Genomic DNA, 19,221 nt, shown 5'->3' with positions numbered 1-19,221 from the left:
TTTAAAATAGATATATATGTACATATAATATAAACAAAATATGTTTAGTATAATTTCCTGTAATCTTTATGATGGGCAAACTTTTGCTCAGGTGGTGTTTTTCATTTCTTAGAAAACTGCATGACATTTTTTGTTTTAATATTTGTATTAAATTATGGGAAAAAAAGCTAGGAGCGTATCATTTCAAACACAGGAAAATAATGTACTGGATATTTTGATGTGCATCTGAATTCTTTAATATCCTGCCAACATTCAGCAACTCTGATCTGATGAGCATCGTTTGGTCTGGTGTAAAATTACTTATTTGGGCTGACACTACAATATTTCTTATTCTGTACACTCAAAAAATTCAGGAAATAAAATCTTGACAACACAGGATTTTTTTTTATTGTAATTACATTCTCTGACTGCAGTCTTGATCAGGCAGCGGTTTAAAATGAGGAATTTCTGACCAAAAATCTAGGGTTTTGAAATTAGTATATTTAACAAGCAATTTGTGTTTAATTTCACTTGTTAAGTGTTTTCTTGCTTAAAGGAGATTACAAAGTTGAAATACCAATGTTGAAATGGCCAAAATTTTGTGGAAGAAAAAAAAACGGGAGGGTAGGGAGTACTTACACCCTTCAAAAAAGAAAAGTGTGTTTTCCTTTTACGAAAACAAAGGCAACAATACATTGTTTCTAGTTTTATTTAGATTACTGATATCTTATCAAGCTGACAAAGCTTTTCACAACAACTTGGTTCTTGTAGTACGATCGAAAGTCGCAGATATGATGTTGAATTTTGGTGACATTTGATCCCGTCACAAAATAGCAACAAACTACTCCCAACACAAATAGGTCGGCATATTTTTGTATTTATTTCAACGGTATATATGATAGTTGATTGTTTATGTAAATAATCATGATTCTGATAATATTTCGGTGGTAATAAATAGAATGAAAGCAGATTACATTTTTGTTCCCCAAATAATATATATTTTTAGTCGTCTGTCTTGAATAGCAGACATTTAATATTTGAAATCAATAAATCCATTGTTTGCGTGTCCAGTTGTTTCTCGAAAATTCGCTTTGAAAGCTGACAGTCAATGCATACGTGTCACGACTTGATGTTGTCAAGATAAATGATCAGAGTTGTTTCCCTTCTGCTTGCGCATGCTCACATAAACAGCCAAATACTTGTTTTGCAAACATCATGGCGTCTCGTTCGAAAAAATTCGAAGACTTAGACCTTTCAAAAGACGAAGTGAAGAAATTAGGAGAAGCTTTGAAAAATGAGGAATTCCGAAAATTATTTGTTGAATATGCAGAGGAGATTTCGGATCCCGAAAACAGGAAACGATATGAAGAAGAGATTAAACAACTCGAAAATGAAAAAGGTATGGACGTGCAGTTTATCCATCCAATCCCCGGACACGTGCTTAAAACTAGCATTGATGGCGACAAAAAAGCGTTCATTAACATTTGTCAGTCTGATAAAATGCAAAAGCCGGTGTCGCATCCAAAACTCGACAAAGACGGACGTCGTGGCATTAACTGGCAAATCCCACATTCACATGTTCCTCCGAGGGAGGATGTTGACAAGTCGAAACAGAAATGCCAGGTGTTTGATGTTGTTTTTCACCCCGATACCTATCGCATGGCTGAGAATGACAGGTTTCGAAAGCTCGTCGAAGACACCGCAGTTGACGGCATTGAGAACCAATTTGGTGTGAAAGTGGACAGATCCAATCTTAAAAGAATGATAAACATGAAATACAAGGGTGTTAAAACACCATCGATCATTCGATCACGAACAGCCGAGGGCCCAAAAATAGGAAAGGATGATATCCTAAACAGCATGCCGTATCCGTATAGTGATGAGACCAGTCAAGAAAAAGCTGAAGCCATGGCAAATGAGGTAAAGAAGAAGAAGAAAAACTCCAAAACTGTTAAGTTTGACGATTCCGAAGAGCCAAAATACACAATAATTCATCGATCAGACATGGATTTGCAAGAATATAGAAATTCTCCAGACTCTCGACCAAGTACTAGACCAAAAGAGCTGGTGATAACAATATTCTTGCCTCTGTTGTCGTCTGCCGCACAAGTTGACCTTGATGTGTTTGAGCAGAAGCTGGTACTGAAATCGGAGGAGCCAGCAAAATATAAACTTGACTTGAAGTTGCCTTATCAAGTTGATGATGACCAAGGGAGTGCAAAATTTGATAAAACAAAAAAATGTCTTGTAGTTACACTGCCAGTTATCGCTGACAAAGTACCCGAGATGCCATACCTCAATGGAAACAGTGAAATAAATGGTGTAACTGAAGGAGTAGATGAATCAGAAGGAGTTGTTCCACCTCTTATTCAGGAAATTTCAAATGACGAAACTGTCAACACAGAAATGTCTACTGAAGTAAATGCTGATGAACCACCTCCATTGGAGGATTTGGAAGAAACAGATATTGAAACTCCCAATTTGATTGAAAATGAGGCATCACTGTCATCTGTGGCACAAGCTAAAGTAATCGACATTCCATATTCATTTCCCGATTTTACATTTACTCAGGATCAAGGTGCTGTTTCCTTTATCCTCGCTGTTAGAAATGTTAAAGTCGAAAACATATCAAAATCATTCAGTTCCAAGAACACCATGAATCTCACTTTGGTATCTATAGGGGATGGAGGGTTTCCCATACATTACAGATTCTGTGTACAGTTCACAGAAAACCACACTATTGTACCGGAACACTGCAGTGTTGATATCAACGATATTAACATTGTCGTCCTGTTGTTAAAAGAGCGTTGCAGTAGAGGTATCTGGGATGGATTCCATGCTGGTTCGTCCAAAGAGGATTTACAGGTATTGATGTGGTTTAGTACTTATTTATTATAAGTTATGAGCATAGAACAGGTTTGTTTTGCCGGTTTCAAATTTCTGACCCAAAATGGCATGGTGAACATTTTACTTAAGAAAGAAATAATGATATAAATTTTGTTTAGTTTCATTTTATCGAAGACAAATGTATCACACGGCTGAAATGAGTTATTCTGTATTTGGTACGAAGTAAAGAAATTTGTGTGTGGCAGGATAAGCCTGTTGTATGATATTTAAGAAAGGCTGAGGTCTCCATTATGCACTTCATTCAAATTTGGTATATGGTTGTAACAGAGGTCACTATTTCAATGCCTGGGCTAGGAATTGAACCCGGAACCCCTGGCCTACTAGTCTGACGCTCAACCAATCAAGCTAAAGAGAAGTTCTCTCTAGCTGAGTGGTATATTGCGGCTAGTAGTTTACCAGGGTTACATGGTAAAGTTTTTACGTTCTAAAAACCTTTTTTTATATCGGTCTGTAGTTGATGATTATCAGAACTCCAGCCTGATATAAATGAAGAAAATAGGTGACCTGCATAAGGGTCGGCATTCAAATGATAAGAAATCATTATATTTATATGCATATTGCATATGGATCGAATGGTCCATTCTTTATCTACAAGCTTATACCAATGTTGTGTTTAATGTTAAGTGTAAACTTATATATTTTAATTCCTTTTTCTGTATCTACCCATATTTTGATGGTCAGTAACTCGACCACATGACTTGGGATCCTGTGATACCCAAGGTATTTCAAAAAAAATTTTGACGTATATTACTACAAAAATAAACCAAACAAATGTAAAAACACGCTCTGAGCTTTATTTCACTTTCTAAATGAATGTTCTTAAAAAACTATCTCTGTTTTTCAATATTGATTTCAAAGTGATAATCTTAATGGTACTATCCTTTATACAAAATGCCCAAATGGTGGGGTGTAATGGTATTATGAGACATGTCCTTTTTTTGAAAAATATTGTAGATAAAGAACAAACCTTTCAATCCATGTGCAATATGCCAGGGATCTCTCCAGGCAGTGATTCTGCGATTTTCTCGCATATTTTTCAAAATCACACCAAAAGAAACTTCAAGAGATATATTCTCGCGTAGGCCTACCTAAAAAAAATCAGTCCTTTTAAACGAAACCACTCCTTTGTCGAGAATGAAACTTCTACTTTTCCAAAACGAAACCAATTCTTTCCCGAAAATGAAACTAAACAGTCCCATGTTTACTCTTAATCGTTGTCAAATCACTGTTTGATTTTTGCCCTGTCGTTCAAGCACTGATCTGACCCAAGTGTGATTGTGCTTAAAACAACTATAAGATAATATCCGAGACCTTCCAAATGCAAACTCTTGGAAGAAGACTGTGGTGCTGGTGAAGTGGACCGACATGATCGGAATAATGCCGCCTAAAAAAAGTTTCTTCCTCGTAATCATAAGCCAGTTTCTCAGTTTTTGGCTACTTGTGCTGACAAAACGACTAATGGATCAACTGTGGTCAAAAGTAATGTAACAGAAACAAATGTTCAAAAATCACATATGTCTCATTGTTTTCCAAAAAATCTCATTGTTTTTGAAGGAGAGAGATTTTTTATCTTATAATAAATTTTACCCAGTGATCCTTGTATGCATGTGAACGTGACAATTCCCTTCCACAATTATCCTTTGAATGCTGACCAGATGTGGGTTGCTTATTTCTTTTACTTTATATAGGGCTGGAGTTCTGATGGTAATCGACTTCAGACCAATATAAAAAAAAAATTGTCGGAATGTCAATGATTGGGACTGGTTTACAATTAGTGAATTTCAGCAGCAACTTTAAATTATAGTTATTAAAAGCACATGATATTGTCTTGAATAATTCTCAGGCTGTTAAATTTTAATTATTTTGATTAAGATAGAGAATTCTTTTTTACTTACAACATAGGTCACTGTGAACAAACTTTCTTTAACATATGATTTGATTTTATGATTTACTTTTGTGAATTACACAGTCAAAGCAAAATTGCAAACATTTATCACTGCAAAGTAAAACAAATTAATGAACACTAATTTTCCTGGCTAGCGTTTGCTGCTTTATAAAATGAATATTCACTGAACATGCAGTTTATCCTGAATCTACATGAACAGATACAGCTGTAAGGCATTTTGTATATCAGTAGTTTGATTGATTGTCAACAGGGTAATTTATTGCCCTGATCGTTTGATTCTGAGAAGTTCATGTTTTGTAAATGAAACACTCCAGGCCAGTGGAGATCTCCGGCATGTTTAATTTGCATTACGTGACTGGGTGATAATCACCTTATAAATAAAGAACCATGCAAGCTTTTAGATGATAGTGATTGACCTTCACATTGCTCTCAAAACACTAGATGCAAAATTAATTCAAAAGTTGGTAGAGTGGTTTATTCACCTGGATATTGTACCACAAATTGATAAAGGTGTCAAAAGTCGTTTGGGTCTATCAGAAGGGAACTGTGCCATTAACCATCAGCTCATCTGTCATGGCCAAATTATGGACCAGATATGGTGCTTCCTTTAGGGTTTTAAGGGTTTTTCTTTTGCAATTTATGTTTTCGATAAATCCTGATATATCATAATCTAAATAGCATTACTACTGCCGATATGGCACCGCTCAAATATGTCAAAATACCTGTTTTTAGGGAAGTCAAAAGTACTGGTTACACTTGAGTGAGAAATTAAATGAGGAGACTGGTCACATGGTACATTGCCATAAAAATGTTACTTTGGCTGTTGGTGTCTAATATTTAAACAATAATGAAGAAGGTATACACTTCCCATGATCTCATGATTTCATGATTGAAAGTGAAATGTTTGACTTGTAACTAAACACTACAGGTCTATACAAAAAGAAAAGCAAATAAAGACTGAAAAAAAAACAAATTAAATACAAATCTACATCAAAGGATCGTTAGTCAGCAATATTCAATTATATAGTATGTGCATCTCTGAAAACATGATTGTGGTAAGAACAGCACTGTTATTATTATGAAATCACTTTTTGATATATACAATCATATCTTACCTTTGAAGGGAAGAAATAAATAAGGTCACATATGACAGTTGGTCCCGTAAAGGTTCAGAGAAAAACAATAACACAAAACAGGCTATTCTGAATTTGTAAATTGTACCCATTCCAATGGGTCCTCTTGATTCTACTAAAATGTGATTTAGTGAATAGCATGTGGAACTAGATTGGTACATCTGACATTGATATAAATTTTTTGATGAAATTTCCTCTATCATGCACCTGAAATGTGAGGAAACATCTGTTTTACAATATAATGCCTCAGATTCTGTAAGGTCATAAGCGATTCTTTGGTGAGAGTCTGGAGATCTGTAGGTACATTGTATGAGGTATTGAGGTATTTTTCTCAGAGAAATACTAGCTTGAGTAAGATGATACTGTAGATACATGTATTGTCAATTCAACATCAGCACATGAGATGCAAACTTTTTAAACTATGTAGCCCATCTCAGAACTTGTAATTTCTTAGCTTTATATAACTACTATATGTATGCTGTAATTGTGTTTTACTGAACAGCTTTAGATTCAGGCACCATTGTACTTAGTCCCAAACAATTACACACTGAGAAACCTCCTGAATTCCCACCCTAAAACACACTGGAACAGTAACACATAAACCTCCAAAATACTTGCCTCAATACACGTAAACAATAACACACCCCGAGAACCCCATAGATAGTGCAACCAAATTAAAACACCCAAACATTAAAATCCCAAGAATCTTTCAAATTCTCACCCCAAACACTAACACACCCATAAACCTCACAAATACTTACTCCAAACTACCCAAACAGTAACCCACCAAGAAACTTCCAAAATACTTGCCCTAAAACACCTAAACAGTAACACATGCAAGAACCTCCCAAATATTTGCCTGAAAACATCGAAACAGTAACACACTCTAAAACCTCCCAAATACTCACCCCTAAACATTTAACCATGCATCACATGATGAAAGATCTGCAACTAAATTACCCCTGGTAGTGTAATTTTATATTGAAGAGGATTAATTACAAATTAAATGTGTTTGTAACATTTAAGTGTAATATAGAAAACATTCTGAAGAGATGGTTAATGCAGTGATTTTTATGCAATTTACCACCCAGCTGAAGACAATTTCCTCTTTAGCTTTATCAGTTCAGCACAAACAGGAGATCTTGAGTTTTGTCCCTAAAGACCTATGTAACAATTGTGTCCAGGTTGGGGCCATCACTTCTGTGTAAATCAAGGACAGAGGTCCTGGGTTAGATCCATAGTGGGAGCATTGAAATAAATGATGGCCTTTAATTTGTTAGGTAGCTACAGTATATAGATTTACATAGCATTACTTCAGAATCATCAAAGTTTCTGATGAAGTTTCAACAGAATTCATTACACTGGTCTCCTGATAACTTCAGTTATTTTTGCTTGCTGATCAATTAACAGGGTATGAGAAATCTGGAATATACATGTATATGCTAGTACCTGCTTTGACTTGAACTTTTGAGCCAAGCTGGCAATGATCTGGTGCCTGGTAAATTGGCAATCTGACATGTTATACAATATTGATGTTCTACAACTACATTCATTAAGAAGATTACATTTGTTATAATTGAATCAGGTTAATGCTATTACATTATAACCATTCATTTGATGTGAAATACTGTTGGCAACTCCCATTTACAGTCTGACCTGAGCTCTTACGGCTATAATAGTCGGTTGTGTCAAGTAAAAATATAATGATGAAAGGACAGAGGTGTACATAACTTGTATTATCTAGAGGTTTTTATTAAACAATTTCATGCTGAAAGGCAACACACCTGAAAGTACATGCAAACGTGGATTTGGTCAATTCATTTTGAAATATCATTAGTGTTCAAACAGACAATTGTTTTAACTGTATAAAATTATTTATGAAAATACTTAAGTTAAACACTTTATTCTTGGATAATGTAATGATGTAGTTCTCATGAAAAAAAAGAAAAAAATTATTTTGTGATGATAATTTGGATACAGGTCAATTATTTCCTGGTAAGTGTTGGTTCACAAGGATAGGGTTGGTTAATAATTACCAATTTTATTTAACTGTTTCTTCCAATATATTAAAGCAATGTAGCTTTCGCCCTACATTGGAAAGAAAAAAAAGTGGTTATTATTCAATACTGCTGAACCTACTTGCTCAATCCATCAATACACTCACTTGCTGAAATGATTAGAAGTGACTAGTGCTTCAAGAGTGAAGTTGCAGATTTGTTGTCATGTACAACACACCAGGTAAATCACTTGGATGGTGATTTGAAGTTGGATGGCTGTAGTCTAGCTACACCTCTGATGTATGGTCTATTTCTGTTTTCGTGTAGGAGTACAAGACATTCCTGAAGGAATCGTCTAAAGACTAGTTGAACTGAAGTTTTGAGTGTGGTGTATTACAGTGTGTGTATTTTGTGCAGACAGCCGGTTACTATATACTGGATGGTATAAATACATGCTCATTCAGGTGTAGCTGACATTGTCAAGGTCGCAGGGGAAATGTTCTAAGCTTCCAGAACAGTAACAGTGTAGTTGGGCCCACACAGGTGTAAACAAGCTGTGTGTATTTTACCAGGAAAAGCATGCAATGTGTGGCATTGTACCTCCACAGTGTCTAGGTGTGGACTTGTCAGTTTGCTTTTCTAGTCTAGGATAAAATGTTGGAGTTTTAGCATGGAGAATTCAAATTGTGAAGTAGCACAGGTAAACAGGACCGGGTACCATGTACTGGTTCAGTGGTGGCTGCTGGTCCCAAACATATTCCTCAAGATTGTACATTTTGTGTGGGCAGCATTTGTTTGGCTATGGGTAAGTGTTCTATATAAGATCATTGTTTACCAACTGGTTGTATATCAAGTATTATACATGTAGATAGGTTCTGCACTCTGCAAAGATTTTTTGAAATAGTTAAAAGTATTAAGAGTTTTCATTATAATTTATTGTCATAGTACAGTGACATAGAAGCTGGAAATTTTAACTTAAGTGTTTAAAGAGCAGTTTTCCCAATTTAGCACTTAATACTTCCTGGTACTTATTTTACAGTACAGAAAATCTGATGAAATACAACCTACATCCTGATGTTGTACAGTCGACTCCCAATTCTGAATCTCGTCAAATTAAAATCTATCTTTTAATATCCAGCTCATGGTTTTATTGCAATCAATTATATGATGGTCATCTCTTCACAACTAGCAGTTCCATGACATCTGTCCCTAACCTTTTAGAATTTTTCCTTTTGTCCTTCACACATTTCCTTTTTCCTTAAAATATATTAAGGATTTACACTCGTAACATTCAAGCAGCCTAGTCCCTACATATTCACTCCATACATTCAGACTTTCACCTTCTATATATATTATTCATACAAATAGGTCAACATATATGGTAAACCTCATCAGACTGTACCAACAAATAGTTGTAAAATAATTCACTGTCCCTTACTTCCTATATTGTGGAAGTAAACAACCAAGGTCAGTATGACAACAGCTTGATGGGTTTGGTTGAAATATTAGCAGTTTAGTAAATAAATTTTCTCTCTGTTATAATTACTTCATGTGATATATACTTGTGTTTATGATAGGAGTCTAGAAAAACTCTACTTGGTACATGTACCAAAGTACTCTGACAATTATAACAGAACAATACTCGACAGGGCTGAAATCAATAATTAATTATCAGGAAATTGATTGATAGAGGTACATGCGTAACAAAGCCAGGCTCTTCTGTTTGTATTATATTAAACTTGTCATTCAGACTGACCTGCCGTTCACCATTGATCTATATATATCTTATACTTGTTGGGTTTGCCATCAGTTTCAAGTGCACCACAGCATATTTGAATTTCAAAGGCTTCACATATACTCTGTACTTATATCGTTATGATGGAAGCCTGGGTACTGAGATATTTTATTTAGTTACCTAGCTGATTCTGATCATATTAGCTTTTAAAAAGTTTCTCATTTGACATATAAATCTCATACTTGACGACCTTAAGATGAGTGTTTGTGTGACATGCATTTTCCATCATTCCTTATACTACAATTACAGATTTTATAACTGTTCAAATTGGCACAGCTCACATACTCAGATGGGTAAAGTTTACATATGTATAAATGCCAGGTGATATCCTCAAGGCATTTGATCATACACATCTGTATGTACATACATGTACTGGCAATATATATAACATGAGATTTACATGTTTCTAAAAACACAGATTGTAGAAGTTATGATCCTGCATATATGAAATATTGATGCTGTTCTCTTATGAAAAAGTTGACATGGCAGATAAAATTTCATGCAGCTCGTGAATCTCAATGCTGATTCAGCTGGTGTTTGTCACAGATGGGAAAACCCTTGTGTTAAACAGATTGGCCTTGACACTGACCGAGTTTAGTCTTGTTTACCTCTGTGATGCATATGTATAGACTGATAAGTGGCTGAGGTCACTAGGGGGAGGATCATTCTGCAGGGACTTTCAACATTATACACTTCGCACCAGCCTTGTGAGCAAATTTATATCTTTATAAGTGAATTTCTTCTTGCTTAATCTTGGCATGTCTTTTCAGATGTTTGATTCTAATGGATATATAGTGACATCAAAGTTAAGATATGTTGAAAGTAAATGATATGTTTTTCTCTTTCTAAAATGGTTGTGTTGTATACTATACCAATTACTTGTATCAGTGATTATGCTTACTTAAAGAATCTAGTGACATGTATTTTCTCATGACATGATATTGACTCCATATATCGTTGACCCAGATTTCATCATCACTATGGATAAAGTTATGGAGTGACACATGCATGTACAATTTATCCGGACTTGCGCAATAGTCAATAGAAATTGCTTTTGGAAAACTATGTCATGTTGTAGTTTTTCAAGTATGTATGGTGTAGTTGAATGCGATGAAAAACACAAGCAGCTAGCACACAAAAATCTTGAGGCTTGTGTGCTTCTGGTTTGACAAAGAATGTATTTTAAGATCAGCTTCTGATGTGAAACCTGATTTGGCTGGGGATCTGTAGAATCAATGTGTGGTAAATATATTTATAGATCGTATTAGTTAATCAACACACTGTTTGGTTCACAGGAGTTTCTGTTCATGACGGAGTCCAACCTTCAGAGGGAGTTGGCAGAACTGGAAGCAGAAGCTGCACTCCAGAAACAAGACCAACATGCAGCAATGTTTGACTCACCAATGATCCAAGTCACAGACATGACGCAGAAACGCCTCCAAATAGACATCAAGGTTGGTGCTTTTGAGGGTAAACAGACAGCTGTAGATGTCTTTATTGTGATAATTATTATAAATTTTCAAAACAACTAACCATGCTTTGGTTTGATTAGTGTTTTCATAATATACATATATGTTAAATTAGTTCTCCAGTGGCATACAAATAAATGAAAATTGATTGGAATTTGAGAAATATCTTAATATTCTTTATAATAATTATAGCAATTTAGGTAATACATTAGAATGAAACCATTTTTTTGTCCAGAGTTTCCTGTGACAGAGGACACAATTATAAAATCGCCTATCATTCATGATAGCTTAATTTTCTTATGGCCAAGAATGATAAACCATATTCAGTAAATTCTGACATCTTATTATAATTGTTTTCAGTTAGATCTTATTATTATGTACGGTCAAAAATTGTTTGTTTTGAAAAAATTGTAACAAATCAAGGCCCGAACTATGTTAATTTTCTGCTATTGATGGGTAAATTCCAGTTTCTCACCAATAAATTTTTCTACACATGAGAATTTTGTTCCTTATTAATCTAACAAATTCAATCCTTTTATGCTCATTTTGTATTGCAAATAATACCTCAGATGTTCCCAGAATGCATTATTTGGTACCGATTTCTGAAGAAAAAAAATCACTGAGGGTTGCCCTAGGCCCTTACTCCCCAGCAGTCCCAGCTCTTGGCTAAGGCTTTTTCCCTTGAATGCTCCTTTGCTTAGTCTAGTTTCCCTTTAGGTCTGCAAGTAGCTTCTTCTTTAAAACTGAGATTAATCCCTGCTAATAGGCTTATTGTTAAACACATTACTTGTGGATGTATACTTGTTGAGTGGAAATGTTGTGTACTTTTTGTGATCTGTTTGTTCGTGCCCTACTTTGCTAGCACAATTTCAAACATTTGGGCCACAGTTTTGGATGATGGCAACAAAAAATATATGAAGTTCAAATTCTAGTTGATGTTCATTGGTATCATTTCATTAACTTCTTACTGTACAATGTTAATTGACAGAAGATTTAATGTAAATGATCCAGGACTAAAACATGATTTCAGAGAGTATGTAATGAGTCACATGGTTACATATCTATTTTGTCTTGTCAGAAGAAATTGATACAGCAATTTTCTGAAAACGTTGGGTTGCACATTCCAGGCAATTTCACTTCTTATGAAATGTATTTACAAATAGAATTTGCTTCAAAAGGAAACAATGTGTTGTAGCTTTCTGAATATATAAACATTTTCAGATGCTGTTGTCTTGATTTAATCTTGCCCGAATACTGAAGAGTTTTTACTTCATTTGTTACTGGTAGAAGTCAGCTAGAATATCAATGATTATTGCAATGTCCAAATTTACTGTTACAGAAGTCTGGGTCTGTAGAGGAGGAGGTAGAAGATGTTGAAGATGTCCCTTCCTCGGCAGAGATCCAAGTGGTTCACGAAAAGGAACCACCAAGTCTTCACAGCATTCTCAAGAATCGGTCCATGTCCGAGTCGAGCGAGTGTGATGGTTACGGCAGCAGCAACAGCAGTGGCAGCCCCACTAGTCCTCGTGACGAGCATTTCCACCTCAGGAGGTCAGTTTCCTTCAACGATCGTGTGGACAAAACAACCTTCAAGCCAGGTACTGCCGTCACAACAATGACGTCAACGTTGAAAAATAAAAGGAAACGTAACAGGAAACGTGAAGAAAAACGTCAGTCCAGACTACGTAACAACAGTGGAGGGTCGGAAGGAAGTAGTGGAGATGATTTGGATCACCGAAGCAGCACTGGAGAGTCGCATAGTGAGAATGAAGAGGGTGACGAATCTATAGCTCAGCCCATCGTTGAAAACCAGGAGTCCAAAAAATCTAACGTAACTTCCGCCAATGAAAATAAAGTTCTAGAAAAATCCTTGTCTCCACAAATTAGTACAAGGCTGGAGGAAAAATCAAACAGAGAAGCACAGTTTGTCCAAAACATCAAGGAAAAATTGTCAAAGGTGGATAAGATGGGTGTGAAGGTGGAAGACAGTGATGATGACGGGGAGGAAAATCAGACTGATTCAAGGACTAACACAAAGCAGCAAAAAATTGCAGATGTGATACAAAGTGAGGGAAGTAATGATAATCATGAGCGGACTAAAGGTGTAGGTAACAAGGAAATTCAGAATGTTTGTGTTCAGAAAGCAGATTTGAGTGAGAGTGTGGATAACAAGCAACATCAGGCAGCAAATGATGGGGGACCAACACAACAAGCAGCTACTACTAGTCTTAGGGGCCGGGAGGATGTGTCCATTTCCTCTGGTGAAGTGATAACACGGGCAGGGGTCAAGGACCTCCTTGGGACGGATCAATCTGTGATAAAAGTAACAGGAGAGGAGAGGGGCAGCGGAGATGACTCTGGTGTGGAAAGTAACACAGAGGGAGGTGGCGAGTCTAGTCCAGCCAACGACAATCAGGTGGAAACGATGCTTAGCTGGAAGGATCAGCCAGATAGTGAACATGCCACTAAGTGCTCCTTTGAGTTCTCAAATGCGGTTATGTTTGATCTGGATGTGGACTAAATGATTTTATACTTTTTATGGCTTCAATTTTGTGCAGTGTTATTTCACAACAGGAGGGGATACAGTAATACACAGAACCTGTTAGCTAAAGGACATATATAGGGATCAGCTCTGTTGTTTGTAAACCTTTGTAAATTAGGTATGTGATGCCAGGTTTCAAATCTTTGTTTACAAGTTGTATATTGATGTTGGATATTTGAAGTCAATTATATGTTTGAAAAAAAGATTTACGAAGGAAAATCAACAGGTCTACAATATATGATAAAAGTGTAAGAAGAAATTCAATACTGAATATACATTTACAAATTTGCATATGTCTAGCTCTTTCTGTTACTCTTAGCCTGGACTTCTGCTTTCAGTTTGATGTATACAAAACAGCACTATACATTAACTTCAAAATCATTCAAATACCAAAACTGAATCATGAAATTTCAGAAACGCTTCGAGACGCAGATGTGTACATTGATTTTTTCAGTCAGTCTAGGGCTGTGAGAACACTTGTATAAATATTAAAAGGGAACCGTACCATTTCTGTTACTAGTGCATGTTAATAATTTTAAAACTATGGTACTATTGGTATGCTTGTACTTGTAAGATAAAATTTCGTAAATTTGATCTCATACTCATTATACACATCATGTACGGCAGCACCAGGTTTGTAGGTTGATTTTTTGTAGATGAAACGTGTCATATTTATACAAGACTTAATCAACCTGGGTTTTTTCATCTTTTCAAAGAATTCATATTTCTTGGTTATCAGTTTTAGTCATATTAAGGAGATGTTAGAAGTATGATGTGAATTTGTTATCTATCCTAGCTTTTTAAAAGCAAGTAATCAACAAACTTACAATCAGTTATATTTAGTAATTTTTTATAAGCATTTGTTATTCAGAAGTCACACATTTTTTGATAAAATCTTGAATCCTGAAGATATATAGTTATGTTTCAAAAGGCATTGTTAAATTTTTTTATCATTGTGATGACCTTTCTGAATTGAAATCTGATGGTTCCAGGAAAGTTTCTCTAGTGGTAAGAAGATGTTCCTTTGTTCAACAGTAGGAAGCATGCTACATGATGTACCTGTAGGTTGTACCTGATGTGATACTATGTATAAAGTTTATAGTGTTCTCTATCCTAACACCTTTGTCATTGATAGAAAGATGGAAGAGTCTATTGAGAAACCACAAATCAATGAACTGTGAAATAGTGAGGTTGCCTGTATTCCAAGACCAAGTGACAACTTTTATCATTGTCTTGAAATAATTTAATCTTAATTTCACTTTCATTTCAAAAGAGAAAAACTCTACAAAATGTTCAAATATTTCAGCCTATTTGTGTTTGTCATGCTGAGAAAATTTGTGAATATCCTTATGTTGAATCTTGACTCTATAATATACAGAATACAGTGCAAAAAGGTTATCTTGAGAATAACATCTCTGGGATGGGCACAAATGTAATGTTATTTTTTTTATTCACTTTTACTGGTCTCTTTGTCAACAAGAGAAATTGTACTGAAAGAAGAATTTGACATAGAAATAGCTTGATCGATACAGAGAAGTCGTAATAAAATATTGTAGTTAACTTTGTTAAAATTATCAGCAGCAAGTGACACAAATATTCCATAATGAAAGTATAGTTCATGAAAAGTATATTTTGTGCTGTGTCTTTCGTCATTAACTGTCACAAAAATGTTATGAAATGGGACATGTTTACCTGATATACTTACCAGAAATATTTAACTGGATTTGTTGGTGAAATATGTCAGAAATGTTGCTTCTAACATGTTCTTGACTTTCTATTTTAATCATTTATACAGGAATGTGTATTTGTCAGAGGTTATCTGATGTTGTTAAGGATTCACATATTTTCTGCTTTTGGTCAGAAAATTGTTGAACTGTAGAGTTTTCTATAAAAGAAAACATACAGAATGTCCATGAAATTGTACAAACAAAAAAATGTTCAGTTAAGTACAAAGTAAGAAGTCACTTTATAAGAAACTATTATCTATAGGATATTTTTAGCCAAATGTCAACTGATGGTAGGCTATCCAAACTGGTCCATTGTTTGTCCTTCCGTCCAATTTCTTGAGAAGTACTGGACAGATCTTTCTAAAATAAGATATGTAAGTTCCCTTTTGTCGCTAGTACTTTTTATTGTGAGACTGATAAGGGAAACCAAATGACTGACAAGCGACCATCTTGGATTTTGACTATAAAGGTTTGTTATCACTATATCATGAGAACTAGTGGATGTGATCTTTAAATTTCATCTTTAAACTTCATACGTAGGTTCTCCTTGGTCCCTAGTTGTGTCCTGATTTTTCAGAAAAAGAAACCCAGACATATGACCATCTAAGGATGTAAAGATTGATATGGCAATGTTTTTGAAAGAATTTTTAAAATTTTGTACAATTAGGAGAAAATACAGAGGGAAAAACAAGTAAAAATCAATTAATGGTGAGCTCCAAGGCCCCTATTAGATTTCTTGTTGTAATATTACATGTCATGTTGCATTGATAATTTCACTCTGAAATGAAGATTAATATCAACTTGCAGTAGGATATTGTCATCAAACAAGTAATGAACAATTATTTACATATAAACATGTATATGATGTTGAACCAGACAACAGAGATCTATTATACTTTATATGATTTACTCCTGTCAACAATTTCTGATATAACAGCACCATGCAGTATCAGGGAAAATAGGTTTTAAGTAACCTTAAACATGTGTATGATGCAAAGTTACTGTTCCAACCAATATATTGGTGATCTGTTGGGAAGAAATTTGACTGTTGGGAATACAAAATAAGTTTTTTAAACTGGTGGGTTTTCTTTTTTTTTTTTGTAAAAATCTTGCAAACTGCACAAATTATTCTGTCTGGGTAGGTGGCAGTGAAAAATGTATCCTGTATATCGTACATGGCATTTTGATACAATATTAAATATTTTTGTTGGCTTTTTAAAAAATTTGTCAACATTTTCCAATAAGATTAAAAATTTGTTATTATTTTCATACAGCGATCTGTTAAACACTGTAAAAGCTATTTTTGAAACTGTTAGTGACTTGGAAAATAAAACTTGAACTTCACCAGTGTAGTTGTTTTCTTTTCACGGATCCTTTTCATCATAGAAGTTGAAGTTGTGGTTTGATTTAGGTCCATTGTTTACCAAAACCATTTTTGTTTTTGTTATTTAACAGAAACAATTGTATGGATCTAACATAAGATTTCCTAGGTAATAACCTTGATTTATTTTCAATATCAAAGGTCAAATAGTGTGTTACAGAAGGAACTGCATAAGTTTTACGATCAAACTTTCACATCGGGGAATTTTAAACATTTACGGTCAGATGTCCACTATGAACTCTGGTTGTTTTGAAGGTGACATTTATTATAGTCAAAGAAGCTTTCACTTCATCATAAAATGACGGAGAGCATGAAAATTAATACCTTCATTTCGTCTGGCTTGAGGATAGCGAAGGAGTCAAAAGTAGAGCCAGCAACATGATGAAATCAAGTTCTTTAAGGAACTTTGGGACTCCTTTCAAGGACACTTTGGATCAAATGTCGCAGTTTACTCGGTGAATGACTGACACACTCGAGGTCACAAGTGTTTAGTTTAATATTAAATCATAATTTAATTAATACAAATGTAGAAATTTTACTTATAAAGGACTCTGAAAATCCGGATTGCAGATTTTTCGCATTTAAAGTTGGAATTTTCATGTAACTGAGAGCTCTATCGTGATGATACATAGTGTTTGGCCAAAAGTATGATGGGATTAGGGCCAACCTTCATCTACTTTCAGGCCGCAGTATCAAATGTCTTTGAATCTTCAAACACCTACTGAGAAATACCATCGAGTCTGTTCATATGTATAACTAGATCGGTCTCAAATATCGTTTAAGATAGACTAAGGAGTGTGTTAGCAGAGTCACGAGCGTGGTATATAAATCTACAAACAATGAAATATTTAGGATGCGGGGGCTTTACATACACAATCCGGAGTCGGAGAGGCTTCCGGCGAACATGGATATAAAATATAAGACGGTTTAAGGCCGGATGTGTTAAATAATAGGACATTTTGGTGTGTGTATATAATAATTTAGTTTGACCCTTCAGTCGTATTGTGGCAGAATTGCATCCCTTCGGCTCAGCATGACAACGAAACGTTGTCCAGAAAACACGGTTTTCTTTCGTGAGATAAAATCTTATAGACTCGGCAATGTAGATTGATGAATCGATATTTACCTGGCTAACGACTGTTTGTATAACTAAGTACACTGGTCATTGTGATCCGGTACAGTTGCTGCATTTTGTGTGTAGTTGGTTTCATTGTTTGCTGACGCAACAGGTGATAAATGTAGTCTAGATCGATCCACACAGAGTGTTAACTCAATATGTACAAGATCAAGGTGATATGAGAGGTTGTGTTTGTTAAACATTACACCCAGCATCTCTTCTTCACTAAATCGATAGGGAGTATTTAACAGCACCCAATTACACCGTATGTTTAGAAGGAGAACGATAATAATAAGGATTGTGTGCGCTAAGACCAGATAATAGACATAGTATCTAGCGGGAAATTAATTTTATTGCGAATTCAACACAAACATGTCAAGATTCTTTATGCCATTTGTATCTGTGTGTGAATGGGTTGAGGTAGTCTTCACTAGTGGTTCGAAATTTAGTGGAGCTAATGCCCGACTTCATTTTGTTGCATGTTTTATGGGAGTTATTTCCCTTTACGTGCTATAAAGACTTTTGCATTTATATATAAAAACAAATGACGTTTGCTGAAAGTTTCACAACGATATAAAATGGTCTTATGAAGGAAATTGTCTTCATATTCCTTATTTTTAAAAGACTCAGGCTAACTGCTAATATTTGTTCATCCCACAGTAAAACTAAATTGTGACCCTAAGACATACACGTATTTCTTATTAACAGTGTTGATATGAAACCGATGCCCCCAGACGATACTGGTTTTCATTAGGAACCGTCCTTATTCAAGATCCTGACATTGGTTAATTCGTATCTAAATTTCTGTCCCATGATCAATTCTTCAGTTGTAAAAATATATTGCAGAAACAAAGTCAGTAGTCAGCATGTCGCTATTTAGTGACGAACGAACCGCGAAGGTCTCTATTCCAGCAAGCAATTTCTGGAAGTTATGCAGGTGAAGGTCACTATTAGGTTCTATAAGAGGAATCGGACAGAATACATATATATGTATATTCGATGAGTACGCAAACAAGGCACCTGTTTGAATGTTGATTATCTCCCTTGTATCTGACTGTTTATATCAGCGAATTTTGTTTTAAAAACATATTTCAACGTTTTTTAGTCATTATAAGCAACAACCAGTCTCTCTCTCTCGTAATTTTGTTATATGTGGTACTGGGGTCAAGATACTCTCATATTTTCAAACAAAACATTTGTACGACGGTACAAGTACACAACGATGCATACGTTTTTCTGGTATTACGCTGTTTATAATTTGAAGCTAC

The 19,221-nt window shown here is 35.1% G+C and overlaps 1 protein-coding gene across 1 annotated transcript; it reads left to right on the top strand.

Annotated features, from left to right (window-relative positions):
* Positions 1–1,194: 1,194 nt before the first annotated feature.
* On the top strand, positions 1,195–16,799 carry LOC132551814 (protein kintoun-like). The gene is made up of 3 exons (XM_060215959.1): positions 1,195–2,844; positions 11,013–11,171; positions 12,526–16,799. Exons 1-3 carry the CDS (start codon positions 1,195–1,197, stop codon positions 13,705–13,707), a joined length of 2,991 nt encoding a protein of 996 aa, XP_060071942.1. The 3' UTR covers positions 13,708–16,799.
* Positions 16,800–19,221: the final 2,422 nt, after the last annotated feature.

This window comes from Ylistrum balloti, unplaced genomic scaffold (assembly GCF_031769215.1).
Source record: "Ylistrum balloti isolate Yb309-2 unplaced genomic scaffold, AGI_CSIRO_Ybal_v1 Utg370220, whole genome shotgun sequence".
Classification (NCBI taxonomy): domain Eukaryota; kingdom Metazoa; phylum Mollusca; class Bivalvia; order Pectinida; family Pectinidae; genus Ylistrum; species Ylistrum balloti.
Note: the sequence above shows the minus strand (reverse complement) of the source record. Positions and strands in the feature narration are given on the sequence as shown.